The 17,161-nt window shown below is 45.6% G+C and overlaps 1 protein-coding gene across 18 annotated transcripts in view; it reads left to right on the top strand.

The window, feature by feature from the left end:
- Positions 1-17,161, top strand: part of LOC147121217 (girdin-like) — a 456,789-nt gene that overhangs the window by 189,327 nt on the left and 250,301 nt on the right. For all 18 annotated transcript variants that reach the window (XR_015077512.1, XR_015077511.1, XR_015077513.1 and 15 more), the window contains one exon: positions 5,385-5,525. Coding sequence is in view for 15 of the 18 variants with exons in the window: in XM_085981375.1 (XP_085837501.1) it covers positions 5,385-5,525 (141 nt within the window). In the remaining 3 variants the exon portion in view is untranslated. The remainder of the gene's footprint in view (positions 1-5,384; positions 5,526-17,161) is intronic.

Below are 17,161 nucleotides of genomic sequence, written 5' to 3'. Positions count from 1 at the left end.
AAACGTATAAAATTCTGACAGGGCTAGACAGACTAAATGCAGGGAGGATGTTTCCCCTGGCTGGGGGCTTTAGAATGAGGGGTCACAGTCTCAGGATACGGGGTAGGACATTTGGGACTGAGATGAGGAGAAATTTCTTCACTCTAAGGGTCATAAGAACATTAGAAATAGGAGCAGGAGTAGGCCAATCGGCCCCTCGAGCCTGCTCCGCCATTCAATAAGATCATGGCTGATCTGATCCTAACCACCAATCTACTATCACAGAACCATCTCCTGAATCTAACAGAATTAGACACACAAAATAGGAGCAGGATCAGGCTACACGGCCCCTGGGCCCACTCCGCTACCCACAGGGCCATGACCGATCCGAACCTAGACTCATGTCCAAATTCCTGCCCGCTCCCCGTAACCCTTAATTCCCTTTACTTCTAGGAAACTGTCTATTTCTGTTTTAAATTTATGTAATGATGTAGCTTCTACAGCTTTTTGGGGCAGCATATTCCATGGACCTACCACCCTCTGAGTGAAGTAGTTCCTCCTCATCTCAGTTTTGAAAGAGCAGCCCCTTATTCTAAGACTATGCCCCCTAGTTCTAGTTTCACCCATCATCGGGAACATCCTCCCTGCATCCACCCGATCCAACCCCTTCACAATCTTATATGTTTCAATAAGATCGCCTCTCATTCTTCTGAACTCCAATGAGTAGAGTCCCAATCTACTCAACCTCTCCTCATATGTCCATCCCCTCATCCCCGGGATTAACCGAGTGAACCTTCTTTGTACTGACTTGAGAGCAAGTATGTCTTTTCTTAAGTATGGACACCAAAACTGTATGCAGTATTCCAGGTGCGGTCTCACCAATACCTTGTACAACTGAAGCAATACCTCCCTATTTTTATATTCTATCCCCCTAGCAATGAAAGCCAACATTCCATTGGCCTTCTTAATCACTTGCTGCACCTGTATACTAACCTTTTGAGTTTCGTGCACCAGGACCCCAGATCCCTTTGTACTTCAGTACTTTCCAGTTTCTTGCCATTAAGATAATAACTTGCTCTACGATTTTTCCTGCCAAAGTGCATAACCTCACACTTTCCAGTATTGTATTCCATCTGCCAAATCTCTGCCCACTTACTTAGCCTGTCTATGTCCCCTTGCAGGTTTTTTATGTCCTCCTCACTCACTACTTTCCCTCCCATCTTAGTATCATCTGCAAACTTTGATATGTTACACTCGGTCCCCTCCTCCAAATCGTTAATATAGATTGTAAAGAGTTGGGGACCCAGCACTGACCCCTGCGGAACACCACTAGTTACTGATTGCCATTCTGAGAATGAACCATTTATCCCAACTCTCTGCCTTCTGTTAGATAGCCAATCCTCTATCCATGCCAGAATATTACCCCCAATCCCGTGATTTTTTATCTTAAGCAACAATCTTTTGTGTGGCACCTTGTCAAATACCTTTTGGAAATCTAAATACACTACGTCCACTGGTTCCCCTTTATCCACCCTATACGTTACTTCCTCAAAGAACTCCAGCAAATTTGTCAAACATGACTTCCCCTTCATAAAACCATGCTGACTTTGTCCTATTAAATTATGATTATCCAAATGTCCTGTTACTGTCTCCTTAATAATGGACTCCAAAATTTTACCTACCACAGATGTTAGGCTAACCGGTCTATAGTTTCCAGCCTTCTGTCTACTGCCCCTTTTAAATAAGGGTGTTACATTAGCAGTTTTCCAGTCTGCCGGGACCTTTGCCGAGTCCAGGGAGTTTTGGAAAATTATTACCAATGCATCCACAATCCCTACCGCCACTTCCCTCAAGACCCTAGGATGTAAGCCATCCGGTCCAGGTGATTTATCCGCCTTGAGTCCCATTATTTTACCGAGTACCACTTCCTTAGTGATTTTGATCGTGTTTAGCTCCTCCCCCCCTATAGCCCCCTGTTTGTCCAGTGTTGGGATATTCTTAGTGTCCTCTACTGTAAAGACTGATATAAAATATTCATTCAGTGTTTTTGCCATCTCCATATTTCCCACCATTAATTTCCCGGTCTCATCCTCTAAGGGACCAACATTTACTTTAGCCACCCAGAAGGCTGTGTATGCCAAGTCACTGAATATATTTAAGAAGGAGATAGATAGATTTCTAGACGCAAAAGGCATCAAGGGGTATGGGGAGAGAGCGGGAATATGGTAATGAGATAGAGGATCAGCCATGATCATATTGAATGGCGGAGCAGGCTTGAAGGGCCGAATGGCCTACTCCTGCTCCTATTTTTCTATGTTTCTATGTACAGTTTTGGTCTCCTTATTTAAGGAAGGATATACTTGCATTGGAGGCAGTTCAGAGAAGGTTCACGAGATTAATTCCAGAGATGAGGGGGTTGACTTATGAAGAAAGGTTGAGCAGGTTGGGCCTATACTCATTGGGATTTAGAAGAATGAGAGGTGATCTTATTGAAACATATAAGATACTGAGGGGGCTTGACAAGGTAGATGCAGAGAGGATGTTTCCCCTCGTGGGGAAATCTAGAACTCGGGGGCATAGTTTCAGAATAAAGGGTCGCCTTTTTAGAACTGAGATGAGGAGGAATTTCTTCTCTCTGAGGGTAAATCTGTGGAATTCTCTGCCCCAAAGAGCCGTGGAGGCTGGATCATTAAATACATTTAAGGTGGTGATAGACAGATTTTTGCAAGATAAGTGAGTGAAGGGTTATGGGGAGCGGGCAGGGAAGTGGCTTTGAGCCCAAGATCAGCCATGATCTTATTGAATGGCGGAGCAGGCTCGAGGGGCCAAGTGGCCTATTCCTGCTCCTATTTCTTATGTTCTTATGCTAGAACTGTGTAAAACACTAGTTAGGCCACAGCTAGAGTACTGCGTACAGTTCTGGTCACATCATTACAGCAAAGGGTACAGAGGAGATTTACGAGGATGTTGCCAGGACTGGAGACTTTTAGCTATGAGGAAAGATTGGATAGGCTGGGGCTGTTTTCTTTGGAACAGAGGAGACCGAGGGGAGACTTAATTAAGGTGTATATAAAATTATAAGGGGCCTTGATAGTGGATAGGGAGGACCGATTTCCCTTAGCAGAGAGGTCAATAACCAGGGGGCATAGAGTTAAAGTAATAGGTAGAAGGATTAGAGGGGAATTAAGGAGAACTTTTTTCACCCAGAGGGGTGGTGGTCTGGAACTCACTGCCTGAAAGGATGGTAGAGGCAGAAACCCTCCTCACATTTAAAAAGTACTTGGATATGCACTTGAAGTGCTGTAACCTACAAGACTACAGACCAAGAGCTGGAAAGTGGGATTAAGCTGGATAGCCCTCTTGGCCAACAGAGACATGATGGACCGAATGGCCTCCTTCTGAGCAGTAAATTTCTGATTCTATGCTTACACTATGTGCAGATTGTGGGATGTGAGAAGGAGGCTAACGTATAAGGATACCGGCATTTTTTATTCATTCAGCCCCACCACTGGCGACGGGCTCAGCCATGCCCCAGCCAAGAATGGCCAGCAATGTCTGCTCCAAGGGTGTGGGTCCGAGATGATGCGGACAAGCCTGCCCCCTGCCGGTTAAGGTCTGCTGGTGCCGATTATGCGCCACCTTTTCCTGCAAGAGAAAGGGAAGTGTGTCCATGAGTGTAGTGTAATGTGTTTGGCTGATGTGGCTGTCATGGTTGAATAACTGTGTTGAAGCTGTGAAATGTGGGTGTGAGGCTTGTAACAGTGGTAAGTGTATGAGGGTGAGGTGAAGCTTGGAATGTGAGGTATGCCTCGTGTTGTATACAGATTGTTGGTAGGTGAGTGATGGGTGGTTTGTGCATTGAGCAGTGTGATAAGCTAGTGGTGCAGTTGGTAGAAGATGGCTTTTAAAGATGCATTCACTGATCTTGACCCCTTGTCTGAGGTCATTAAACTTTTTTTCATTCATAGAAACATAGAAGATAGGAGCAGGAGTAGGCCATTCGGCCCTTCGAGCCTGCTCCGCCATTCAACGAGATCATGGCTGATCATCCAAACCCTAGCACCCGGTTCCTACACCGACAGCCATCCCACCCAAGCCCTATCCCCGTAACCCCACGTATTTAATCCCCCCTAACACTAAGGGTCAATTTTTATCATGGCCAATCAACCTAACCCGCACATCTTTGGACTGTGGGAGGAAACCGGAGCACCCGGAGAAAACCCACGCAAACACGGGGAGAATGTGCAAACTCCACACAGACAGTCACCCGAGGCCGGATTTGAACCCGGGTCCCTGGCGCTGTGAGGCAACAGTGCTAACCACTATGCCACCGTGCTGCCCGATTCACGGGATGTAGGCATCGTTGGGAAGGCCGGCACTTATTGCCCATCCCTGAATTGCCCTTGAGAAGGTGGTGATAAGCTGCCATCTTGAACCGCTACAGTCCATGTCGTGTAGGTACTTCCACAGTGAATTTGTCATAGCGGTTTGGTACAACTGAGTGGTTTGTTAGGCCATTTCAGAATGAGTTAAGAGTCAACCACATTGGTGTGGGTCTGGAGTCCCATATAGGCCAGACCAGGTAAGGATGGCAGATTTGCTTCCCTGAAGGACATTAGTGAACCAGATGACTTTTTATGACAATCCAATAGTTTTCATGGTCACCATTACTGATACTAGTTTTTATGTTCCAGATGTATTTAATTAACTGAATTTAAATTCCTCAGCACTGAGGGGACTGAAGCAATGTCCTGGGGGTAACACTGCTGGCATTGACCGCCTTGGCAATCTGGTCTCATATCCATCTTGCACTGTTTCTGGAGGGCATCCTAGCCCCCTGTGGGTGGAGGACCTCTCTTCGAGTGTTCAACCCCTGCACAAAGGCCTCGAGTGCTGCGTCCAAGACCCTGGGTGCCCTTTCCCTGGCCTGTTGAGCCATTTTGCTTTGTGCTGAAGCAATTTTAACATTTTTGACCATCAGAAGGCAGCTCACCTTTAAGAGGTGCAGACTACCTTTAAATGACGCAGGCTAGCTTTAAGTAACATCGCGAACTTCAGCCCCCTGCTGAGCGCACAGCCTGTCAGCAGCGTGTTTAGCGCTGGAATGTGCGCTGCATTCATGCATAGTAGCAGGCAGCACAAATTTTAACATGCTGCCTGAACTCCTTTCAATTGGCGCTGGCAGATCGCGCATCGTGATCCCAGCGCCCATTTTTAGGCCTAATTTAATTTCAGTCCTGCTAACTTTAAGGGTCACAGTATATGTAAGCAATTGCTGTAAAGGGCAGGATGATTGTCATTTCTGTGTGTTTTAAGTTTTTTTTGTAATCTGATGTCCATTAAATGCTGTTGTGTATATAACTGGATCACTGTGGAAATCACAATCCACTTTTTATGTTATGAAGGTGACTCACAATCAGGAGAATGTCTTTGATATGCAGTGGATGGAATTAGCTGACATCTCCCGGGAGGACCTTAATTCCTTCTTCAGAAAAATGGCAATTCATCTGAAAAGGCTTGTGGATGAGAGAGACGAACAATGTGAGGTATAAAGGCGATTACTATACAAAAAAAATTGTACATCACAATTGTCCTGATTTAAATGTTGCAAAAAAAAGTGGTTACAAGATCGCAAGTTATTATTTATTTTTCAACAATAATTAATCTTTTTTTATATAATTGTTCATCAGTAATGAATTACACCATTCATTAATGAAGTAGCAATTAAGCACTTCACAGCTAGTTAAATACATATTGCAAATCACAACTAAATCTGTGGAAAAATAATTGAACCTTGGTTAACAGAAAATGCTGGAAATACTCAGCAGGTCAGGCAGCATCTGTGGAGAGAGAAACAGAGTTAACGTTTCAGGTCGATGACCCTTAGAACTGGAAAAAGCTGGAGATGTAACAGATTTTAAGTAAGTGTAGGGGCAGGGGAAAAGGGTAGGGGAGGAAAGAACAAAAGGGAAGGTCTGTGATGGGATGGAAGGCAGGAGAGATTAAGAGACATTAAGAGAGATTAAGAGATGGTGCAAGGTCCTTTTGCCTTGCACCACCTCTTAATGGGTGGGATTGTGAGTTGTGAGGAGGATGCAAAGAGGCTTCAAGGCGATTTAGACAAGTTGAGTGAGTGGGCAAATACATGGCAGATGCAGTATAACGTGGATAAATGTGAAGTTATCCACTTTGGTAGGAAAAACAGAAAGGCAGAGTATTATTTAAATAGTGATAGATTGGGAAATATTGATGTACAGAGGGACCTGGGTGTCCTTGTACACCAGTCACTGAAAGCAAACATGCAGGTGCAGCAAGCAGTTAGGAAGGCAAATGGTATGTTGACCTTCATTCCAAGAGGATTTGAGTACAGGAGCAAGGATGTCTTACTTTACACTTATACAGGGCCTTGGTGAGCCCACACTTGGAGTACTGTGTGCAGTTTTGGTCTCCTTTCCTAAGAAAGGATATACTTGCCATAAAGGGAGTGCAGCGAAGGTTCACCAGACTGATTCCTGGGATGGCAGGACTGTCGTATGAGGAGAGATTGGGTTGACTAGGCCTGTATTCACTAGAGTTTAGAAGAATGAGAGGGGATCTCATTGAAACGTATAAAATTCTGACAGGGCTAGACAGACTGGATGCAGGGAGGATGTTTCCCCTGGGTGGGTGGGGAAGGTCTAGAACGGGGGGTCACAGTCTCAGGATACGGGGTAGGACATTTAGGACTGAGATGAGAAATTTCTTCACTCAGAGGGTGGTGAACCTGTGAAATTCTCTACCACTGAAGGCTGTGGAGGCAAAGTCATTGAATATATTTAAGAAGGAGATAGATAGATCTCTAGACACAAAAGGCATCAGGTTATATGGGGAGAGCGCGGGAATATGGTATTGAGTTAGAGGATCAGCCATGATCATATTGAATGGCGGAGCAAGTTCGAAGGACCAAATGGCCTACTCCTGCTCCTATGTTTCTAAAGGTTGAATTTCCAATATGTCTCGCTGGTAGCATTGGTTGGTATGTTGTTATGGGTGTGTGGTGAGAGGGTCAGAAAATCAGGCTAGTAAGCTTTAGACCTACTATACACCTAAGGCAACAAGGCCTCCTTGGTGCAGTTTACCGATAATTGTGCAGGCAATGTGGCTGTCTTTCTGGACCCATATAAAATGGGTGTATCTGACAAGTGTGTTCCTGGCCTTAAGTAGTAACACCGGGAATTTCTTCAGTAGTTCTCCCTATTGGTTGCTGTAACTTCGGTGAAAAATCTGCAGAAACCCTGTTTATGTGGTGTATCTAGCGTATCCACCAATCTTGCGCCAAAGATATAGTGACCAGTTGGGAAGCACTTCAAGAAAATTCCCAGTGTTAGCTCCTTAAAGGTGAGTTGTTCAGGGTTTTTGCTTGGAGCTGACCTAATTCCATTTTTGACTTGTTGCTTCGCATTTTGTCTGTTGCATTTATCTCTGACTTTATTTTTGCCTTTTTTTTCATTTTTTTTCTTCCATCTTAGCATTTCAGGTAGCTTTCAACTCATTCTAAGAACCCTAACAGGATTATGGAACTTGAGGAAGAGTTTGAGGAATAATCAGAGGCAGGTTTGACTGTATCTGAGGTGATTTGTGTGGACCCTCCATTACCTGCAAAATGCAGGTATACAGACTCCCCATGGTGCTGAAGGAAGTTGTAGAGGTAGGGAGGGGTGAGGGTCTTGTAGATAACAAGGATTTTGAAATTGTTGCACCGGGGGATAGGGATCCAATACAGATTCTCAAGCACAAGGATGATAGGAATGTGGGACTTGATTTGAAATAGGGTACGGATGATGGAGTTTTTAATGAGTTGCAGTTTCTGAAGGGCTGAGCTCAGGAGGCTGTTGAAATAAAATTGGAGTAATCAAGTCCGGAGCTGACCAAGGCATGGATATGTGTTTTAATGACAGTGTGTGCTGTATGATTCTATGGCTGCGAAATTCGGTATGTTAGTGCCTGACGGGGACGTTAAGGGGTTAGCCCCTGAGCGCGGCGAATGCAGCGAGGCCCGTGAACTTCAGTGCCGGGTTAGCGCTAACTCTTAGCGCCAGGGCCTCTAGCGCCTTGCAGATCGTGACGTCATAAAGTGCGCATCGCCCCGGATGGAAAATTGACTCTCGCCCCTGCTTTATCGCTTTGCGCCGACAACGCAAGCAAGATGAGGCGTTGTGAAATAGGCTGGCAGCTTTAGGAGCGGTAATTAAAGGGAATGCTTTTCAGCTAGCGCAGCCTTTATTATTTGCGCCAGTCTGGTGCCTGCGCAAAGTTTTTAATGTTTCATTTGTGCAAGATGTCCAAGCCCTCTACTTTGTGAGTGTGTTTGGGGCTGTAATGGCAATCGCCCTGGTCGCCTTGCAAAACAGAACTGACGACAACTAGCTTGTGCAGCATCATTGGTCCTTCCCTTTAAGCAAGGGACGCAGCCTCTGTGATGAAAGAGTGCCATTTACAAAGTGCTTGAAATTGTTTAGCGCTCTACCACTACCGCCCCGCTCTCGGACTTTAACGCCCTAAGCGAAGTGGTTAGCGCTTGATTTAGCGCTCCACTTCCCTCTTGGAGCACTAAAACTGAATTTCACGGGAGGCGAGAATGATTAGCGCCTGGTGCTAATTTTTCAACTTTTAAAGTTTTAGCCCAAATGGGACTATACTGAATTTCTTCCCCTATGACTTTACAACCTCGGGCGTCTCCAAGCGCTTAACAGCCAATGAAATACTTTTGAAGTGCAATCACTGTTGTAAGTTAGGAAACGAAGCACCCAATTTGCGCACTGCAAGCCTCCACAAACAGCAATGAAATAAATGACCAGATCGTCTGTTTTAGGTGTAGGTTGAGAGAAAAATGTTAGCCAGGACACCAGGATAACTCCCCTACTCTTCTTCGAATAGTTCCATGGGATATTGTATGTCCACCTGAGAGGGCAGACAAGTCCTCGGTTTAGCATCTCATCCAAAAGATGGCACCTCCGACAATGCAGCATTCCCTCAGTACTGCGCTGAAGTGTCAGCCTAGTTTATGTGCTCAAGTCTCTAGAGTGAGACTTGCACCCACAACCTTCTGACTCCAAGGCGAGAGTGCTACCACTTAGACACAGCTAATACTTTTGAAGCTTTTGTGTTTGGGATCAAGTGGGACACTGCATTGGTGTACTGCTGGGTTTAGCCTGACCAAACTGCCAGGTGGGGAATTATTTGAGGACTAAAATTTTTGGCAGCAGCTGAACAGGATAGCTTTGGTGTTCCCGATGTTAATTTGAAAGACTTGTTATCGGCTAAACAGTTGGACAGCACAGAGGTGGTTGGGGAATGAAAATGGTGGTAGAGGTAGAGCTGAGTGTTGTCAGCATACTTGTGAAAACTGGCCCCGTGCCTATGAATGACGTTGCCAAGTACTGCGTATAGCCACGGATAGAGTTTTGGGGCACACCTGAGGTGACCATATTTTGGGTGGGATGAGAAGCCATCAAAGGAGATGCTTCACTGGAAGAAATAAGAATGCAATCAACCTAGGGCACTAGAATAGTGCTGATGGAGGAGGAGGGAGTGGTTAACTGTATCGTGCACCATGGAAATACCAAGGAGGGATAGTGCAATATGGTCACAGTTAGAAAGAATATCTGACTTTGACCAGAGCTGACTTGGTACACTTAGTAGAGCAGAAATTGGATTGAAGTGTGACTTGCATCAATCACCCAAAGGACAAGTCATGCTACAGAAGAGGGACTGGTGTGGTTGGGAGGGACTTGTGGTCAGGGCAGGAGTCGTGGGGGGGGGGGGGGGGATTCTATTTGGGGGACACTTCAGCCATGAGAGACAGAAGCAGGAAAGAATCGGAGAATAGGCTAGATCTTGGAACGCTAACGTGGGTACTGCTGTGGAGAATAGCACCACATCTCTTGCAGATGCAGTTGGAAGGTCTCTCAGGTAAGTGAACAAGAATGCTACCTAACTGGAATATTCAGTCAATGGAAAATAAAATAGGCAAGTTTAATGACAAACACGTGACGGAAATGGGTATGACAGATAAGTGTTACAGGAAGTATGTGTTAGGTATAAGGGAATGCCCTTCAGGAGAAGAATCTGATTTTCTCCTAAATGGGAATTAACATTTCAATCAGTAGAATAAATTAATATTGCACCGAGTATGTTCTGGCAATCAGGTGGCATTATATACGTCGGGCAAGATTCTTTCAATAAAAGCTTCTCTGGCCTACCGAACAAATACTTGTTGTGGAATCCTACTTTACTTTGCTAGAAATTCTGCTTCAGACCACTTCACTGCAGCAGGCTGAAAATGACATCCTTGATCTATATGTGCAGTCTGCTGCTTGAGGTATACTGATCTGCATAATACTTGACTGCACATTTAAGAATTCCCTCAAACTGCGATCATAGCTATTGAGATGTCCTTTGATGCGAAGAGTTAATTAAGTCCTTTACTAACGTGGCCATTTGTGAAAATAAGTGATAGCTGACTAGGGATTAGTCACCTTGTGGGTTTAAGAAGCATATACTATCAAAGCAGGGATGATAGTTTTTTTAAATCAGTTCCTGGGATGTGGGCGTCACTGGCAAGACCAGCATTTATTGCCCATCCCTAATTGCCCTCGACAAGGTGGTGGTGAGCTGCTGCCTTGAACTGCTGCAGTTCGTGCGGTGAAGGTACTCCCATAGTGCTGTTCGGGAAGGCGTTCCAGAATTTTGACCCAGCGACGATGAAGGAACGGCGATATTATTTCCATGTCAGGATGATGTGTGACTTGGAGGGGAACTTGGAGGTGATGGTGTTCCCATGCGTCTGCAGCCCTTGTCTTTCCAGGTGGTAGAGGTCGCGGGTTTGGGAGGTGCTGTCGAAGAAGCCTTGGCAAGTTGCTGCAGTGCACCTTGTAGATGGTACACACTGCAGCCACGGTGCACACCGTGGAGAAGTGAATGCTTAAGGTGGCGGATAGGGTGCCAATTACCAGGCTGATTTGTCCTGGATGACGTCGAGCTTCTTGAGTGTTGTTGGAGCTACACGCAACCAGGTAAGTGGAGAGTATTCCATCACACTCCTGACTTGTGCCTTGTAGGTGGTGGAAAGGCTTTGGGGAATCAGGAGATGAGACACTCGCCGCAAAATACCCAGCCTCTGAACCTCTGAACTGCTCTTGTAGCCACAGTATTTATGTGGCTGGTCCAGTTAAGTTTCTGGTCAATGGTGACCCCCCCAGGATGTTGATGGTGGGGGATTCAGTGATGGTAATGCCGAATGGAAGGAGCGGACCTGGTGGGATCGCAGCGAGAGCGGAGCAGGCCTGAATGGCAGCAACTCAACAGAGGTAGTTTTTGAAAAAGTGACGTCAGAGTAATAAAAGTGACGTCGGCACAAGGGAAGGAGCTGATTGGTGAGTAGCTAGAGAGTGTTTTTTGTTAAGTACTAAGTTTATTTCTGCTGGGTTAGTTCTTAATCTATTAAATAGAGGCATGGCAGGGCAGCTCATTCCCGTGGCGTGCACATCCTGTGCCACATGGGAAGTCCTGGATGCTTCGCGTAGCCTGGACGACCACATGTGCGGGAAGTGTCACCAGCTATGGCAGCTCGAGCTCCAGGTTTCGGAGCTTGAGCGGCGGCTGGAGTAACTGAGGCTGAGAACTTCGTGGATAGCAAGTTTCTAGAGGTGGCCATCCCACAGCTTAAGAGTATGCAGGCATAGGGAATGGGTGACTGCCAGACAGAAGGGGAAGACCAGGCAGGTAGTGCAGGAGTCCCCGGAGTGCATTGCGCCCTCCAACCAGTATTCTGTTCTGAGTACTGGTGAAGGCGATGGTTCCTCTGGGGAGTGCAGCCAGAGTCAAGTCCACGGCACCATGGGTGGCTCAGCTGCACGGGGGGGAGGAAAAAGAGTGGAAGAGCAATAGTAGGGGATTCGATAGGGGAGCAGACGGGCGTTTCTGCGGCTGCAGACATGACTCCAGGATGGTATGTTGCCTCCCTGGTGCCAGGGTCAAGGACGTCACTGAGCGGCTGCAGGACATTGAGGGGGGAGGGTGAACAGCCAGAGGTCGTTGTCCATATCGGTACCAATGACATAGGCAGAAAGAGGGATGAGGTCCTGCAGGCAGAGTTTAGGGAGCTAGGAGAGAGATTAAAAAGCAGGACCTCAAAGGTAGTAATCTCCGGATTACAACCGGTGCCACGTGCTAGTGAGTACAGGAATAGGAGGATAGAACAGATGAATGCGTGGCTGGAGAGATGGTGCAGGAGGGAGGGTTTTAGATTCCTGAGGCATTGGGACCGTTTCTGGGGAAGGTGTGACCTGTACAAGCCTGACGGGTTACACCTCAACAGAGCCGGCACCAATATTCTCACAGGGAGGTTTGCTAGTGCTGTTCGGAGGGTTTAAAATAACAACAGTGGGATGGGCACCAGCATATAGGAGTAGAAAAGAGGAAAAAGGTGCATAAAGGAGTGAGTGTGTTGGATAGTACTGGAGAAGAAAGTAGTACAAGAGGCGGAAGTAGTACTATATTAGATAGGAATAGACTAAGAAAGACTACGAAAAATTCAAAAATGGGTTTAGAATGCATGTACGTAAACGCACAAAGTGTGGTGAATAAAGTTGGTGAGCTACAAGCACAATTATTCATGTGGCAATATGATGTTGTGCCTTAAAAACGGTGAGGACTGGACACTTAATGGTACAAGGTGCTCAGAAAAGATAGGGAAGGAAAAAAGGGAGGTGGGGTGGCAGTGCTGATTAAGAAAGACATTGTAGTATTGGAAAGGGAGGATGTTCTTGAGGGGACAAGGACAGAATCCATTTGGTTAGAGTTGAGCAGCAAAAAGTATATGACAACGCTATGGGGATATTCTACAGGCCTCCAAATAGTGAGAGGGAGGTAGAGGAGCAAATCTGCAGGGAAATCACAGAGATATGCAAGAGCTATAGAGTGGTGATATTGGGGGACATTAATTACCCAAATATCGATTGGGATAATGCTAGGGTAAAGGGAAAGGAGGGGGAGGAGTTTCTAAAATGTGTTCAGGAGAATTCCCTTGACCAATAAGATGTTTGTTATGTTCATTAATAACTAGTCATTTTTATTAAGAACAGCTAGCTTTTGCTAGACACTTTATTGAGCACATGTGGACTAGGTACAGTATCTGTAGAGGCATCCATCTTGACTGCTGCCTTATGGGTAGCCTGGTGCATCGTGGGTAGCCCACTCTTATATACATACAGCATCACCTAGTGTACCATTCCAGAATGACAGGTTACTGATCATTACATCCCCCTTTCTTTGAGGTTAAACAAAATCAGTATCAATCAATATCAATCAATCATAACAACATAAACATCTTCAACAGTCAATACATTTTCAGTGTAGTTTTCTTTGTACTCAAAGATTAAGTCTATCAGGCTTTTTTAATTCACGTGTGGATCTTCTCAGCACAGTTAAGTCTGATGTGTTTTCATGAGAGCCTGTATGTGTATTTGTGTTAGATTGTTCTGGTGGTGAGTGACAAGATTCAGTTGCGGCATTGTCATCGATTTGCTCTTCGATAGTCTCTTGTGTTTTTAGGAGGGACCGGCGGTTCCTCCTGAGAATCTGTCCTTCCTCAGTTCTAACAGTGTATGACCTTGGTCCTACTTCCTCAAGAACTGTAGCTTTCCTGTTCCATGCATCTGGATCTTCAATCCTGACAACATCATCCCTTGTCAATGGTTTCAGAGTTTTGGATGACTTGTCATAGTATGATTTCTGTTTCAGCTTTAACAGTTGAAGTCTCTGTCTCAGTTCCTTACTCTGCTTTTCTTTTGCACAGCAGGGTAGCGTGGTACGCAACTTGCGACCCATTAGGAGTTCAGCAGGTGAAGAACCAGAGTCGAAAGGTGAGGCTCGGTAGCTCAGCAGGGCGAGATAAGGATCAGACTTGCTTTCTGTCGCTTTCTTCAGTAGCTGCTTGAGAACTTGAACACCTTTCTCTGCCTTACCATTCGACTGAGCATACAAAGGACTGGATGTGATGTGTTGAAAGTCATAATGTGCTGCAAACTGTTGCCACTCCTTACAGTTGAAGCACGGACCATTGTCGCTCATGGCAATCCTGGGAATTCCATGTCTGGCGAAGATGGATTTCACATGCATTATGACACTGCTTGCTGTGGTGCTTGAGAGCAGCGCCATCGCAGGATAGTTAGAATAGTAGTCAATCACTATTAGATAGTCTTTACCATTTAAATGAAAAAGGTCCATACCAACCTTTTGCCATGCTGCTGTTGGTATGTCAGCTACTATTATTGGTTCCTTTGCTTGTTTGTTTTGGTGTTTCTGACATGTCTCACATTTGCCTATCATGTTCTCAATGTCCTTATTTATGCCAGGCCAATAAACAGTGTCTCTTGCTCTCCTTTTGCATTTTTCAATTCCGAGGTGTCCCTCATGAATCCTTTTGAGCATGTCTTGACGTAGAGCCTGTGGAATGACTATTCTGTTCTGTTTTAGTAATAGTCCACTTGCGACACTCAATTCTGACCTTATGTGAAAATATTTTGGACAGGAACCTTTTGGCCAACCATGATGAATGTTCTCTATTACTGTTTGTAATACTGTATCTTTTACTGTTTCTTCTGCTATTTGCTTTGATTTTGTGTCTGACATGGGCAGCGCAGCAGTGACCATACTCACATGAACATCCACGTCTTCTTCAGTAGAGCTCACATGACTCATTGTGGGTGCTCGGGATAGTGCATCTGCTAACACTATGTATTTGCCTGGTGTGTAGATCAGTTCAAAGTCATATCTTTGCAGCTTCATCATGAGTCGTTGAATCCTTGGAGACAGCTCATTCAGGTTCTTTTTTATGATGGCAACCAGTGGGCTGTGGTCTGTCTCAACTGTGAAGGTGGGAAGTCCATATATGTAGCCATGAAACTTTTCTAGTCCAACTACCAAGCCTAGACATTCCTTTTCAATCTGGGCGTATCGACACTCCGTATCAGTCATAGACCTGGAGGCATAGGCAACAGGCTTCCAATCTTCACCCTCTGCTTGTAGCAAGACCGCACCTAGGCCATCTTTTGATGCATCCGTTGACACTTTGATTCTTTTTGTTGGGTCAAAGAAAGTGAGTACAGGTGTGGTTGTCAGCACTGTTTTGAGGTTTATCCACTCTTGTTCATGTCTTTCTGTCCATGCGAACTCATTTGTTTTACGTAGCAGGTCTCGCAGACAAGTTAGGAATGAACTTTCCAATAAAGTTTATCATCCCCATGATGCGTAGCACTCCTTTTTTGTCAGTGGGTCGGGGCATTTTGAGTATGGCGTTTACTTTTTCCATATCTGGCTCTATTCCTTTACCAGATAGATTATCTCCTAGGAAAGTGACTTCCTGGACGCCAAACTGACACTTGGCTTTGTTGAGCTTCAGCCCATTCCGGCGTATGCTCTGTAGCACTTTAGTCAGTCTCTCATTGTGTTCTTTCAATGTGGAGCCCCAGATGATGATGTCATCAACATAGACCCGAACTACTTCCAGACCTTCAATTATGTGTTCCATCGCTCTATAAAAGATTCCAGATGCAGATATTATCCCGAAAGGCATTCTGAGGAAACAATACCTGCCAAATGGTGTGTTGAAGGTACAGTATTTGGTGCTCTCTTCATCCAGTTTTAGTTGCCAAAATCCTTGTGAGGCATCGAGCTTTGTAAAGCATCTGGCACCTGACATTTCACTGGTGATTTCTTCTCGCTTGGGAATCTGGTAGTGTTCACGTTTTATGTTTGCATTTAAGTCCTTTGGATCCATGCATATTCTTAGATCATTGTTCTTTTTCTTTACACATACCATGGAGTTAACCCAGCCTGTTGGCTCTTCGACTTTCCTGATGTCTCCCAGTGTGGTCATTCTGTCCAGTTCATTCTTGAGCCGGCCACGCAGGGGTGCTGGAACTCTTCGTGGAGCATGTACCACTGGCTGAGCATCCTCCTTTAGCTGGATCTTGTAAGTGAATGGTAGAACTCCAAATCCTTTGAACACATCCTGGAAATTATTCACTACAGAATCCACCGAGTCATCTGATCTGCTTATGGCACAGTTTATACGGTAGACTCTCTTGACCCAGTTCTAAGTCCTCACAAGCTTTGTCACCCAGTAGTGAATCAAGTCCTTCAGCCACAACAGAAAACATGAGATGATGCACTTTGTCTTTGACTGTCACTTTAAGTCTGCATACACCTAAGCTATCTATTTTCTGTCCATTATAGTCCTTCAGTAGTACTGACTTTTTCTGTATTTTGGGCTTTTCTTTCATATTGTTAATGTCACTCATACTGAATGGGGCAGAAATTCGGATCGGGGGGCTTGCTGCGCGTGCAAGCCCCCGATCTGCACTTACCCAACGTGCCTGCCGTTCACCTCCAGGGACGCCTGGAATTCTTTTTCGAAAGAGAAGAATCCCGGGCAGCGTCTGACGTCACACCGCCCAGGAGTGCAGCCAGCGCGAAGCCTGGGGCGCGCTGTGCAACTGAGACACGCCCCTTGAGGTCTCAGTTTAATAGGACACGCCCCCAATGTTTCTCACAAGCTGCAAAGCATTTTTACATGCAGAGCAGCATTTCAAATAGGTTTTTGGTATTTTTATGAAGCTTTTGGAAACTTTTAAAAACATTTATACATTATTTTGAAGAATCTGAAGTAGTTTTAAACAGAATTAAAGCAATTTAAAGACTTTTAAAAGCCCTGAAAGAATTTTTTTCATTCCATTTATTTATTTAGCAACGTCGTCGTCATACGTGTCTTCACACTGTTCCCTTTGGGGAACTGTATGAAGTGGTGGAAGGATTTATGGCCGTGATTAACGCTCCTTCCGTGACCGTAACCATCTTTGTACCAGCCATTAGGGTGGTTAGTCCTATGGGGGGAGGGTTTTGCGGGCTCCCACAAGCTATACGAGGAGTGGGGGCCACCCACACCCACGGACGCAAATATCCCACTGGATGTCAACCCAGAATTTAGAGCCGGAGCTCCGACTGCACTTGCCGGGACTGTCTGGAGCGGGGTTCGAAACCCTACCCCGTCTGGCCCAGCGGCGGGGATCCTACCGCTACGCCAAAGGGCCACTCCGATTAGCAACGTGAAATGGCTGGAATGAGCACAATTCACGGCATT

This window comes from Somniosus microcephalus, chromosome 3, assembly GCF_052327205.1.
Source record: "Somniosus microcephalus isolate GS21.2 chromosome 3, FLI_Smic_1.0, whole genome shotgun sequence".
NCBI lineage: Eukaryota > Metazoa > Chordata > Chondrichthyes > Squaliformes > Somniosidae > Somniosus > Somniosus microcephalus.
The sequence above is the reverse complement of the archived record's forward strand: the minus strand, read 5'-3'. Positions and strand labels throughout refer to the sequence as shown.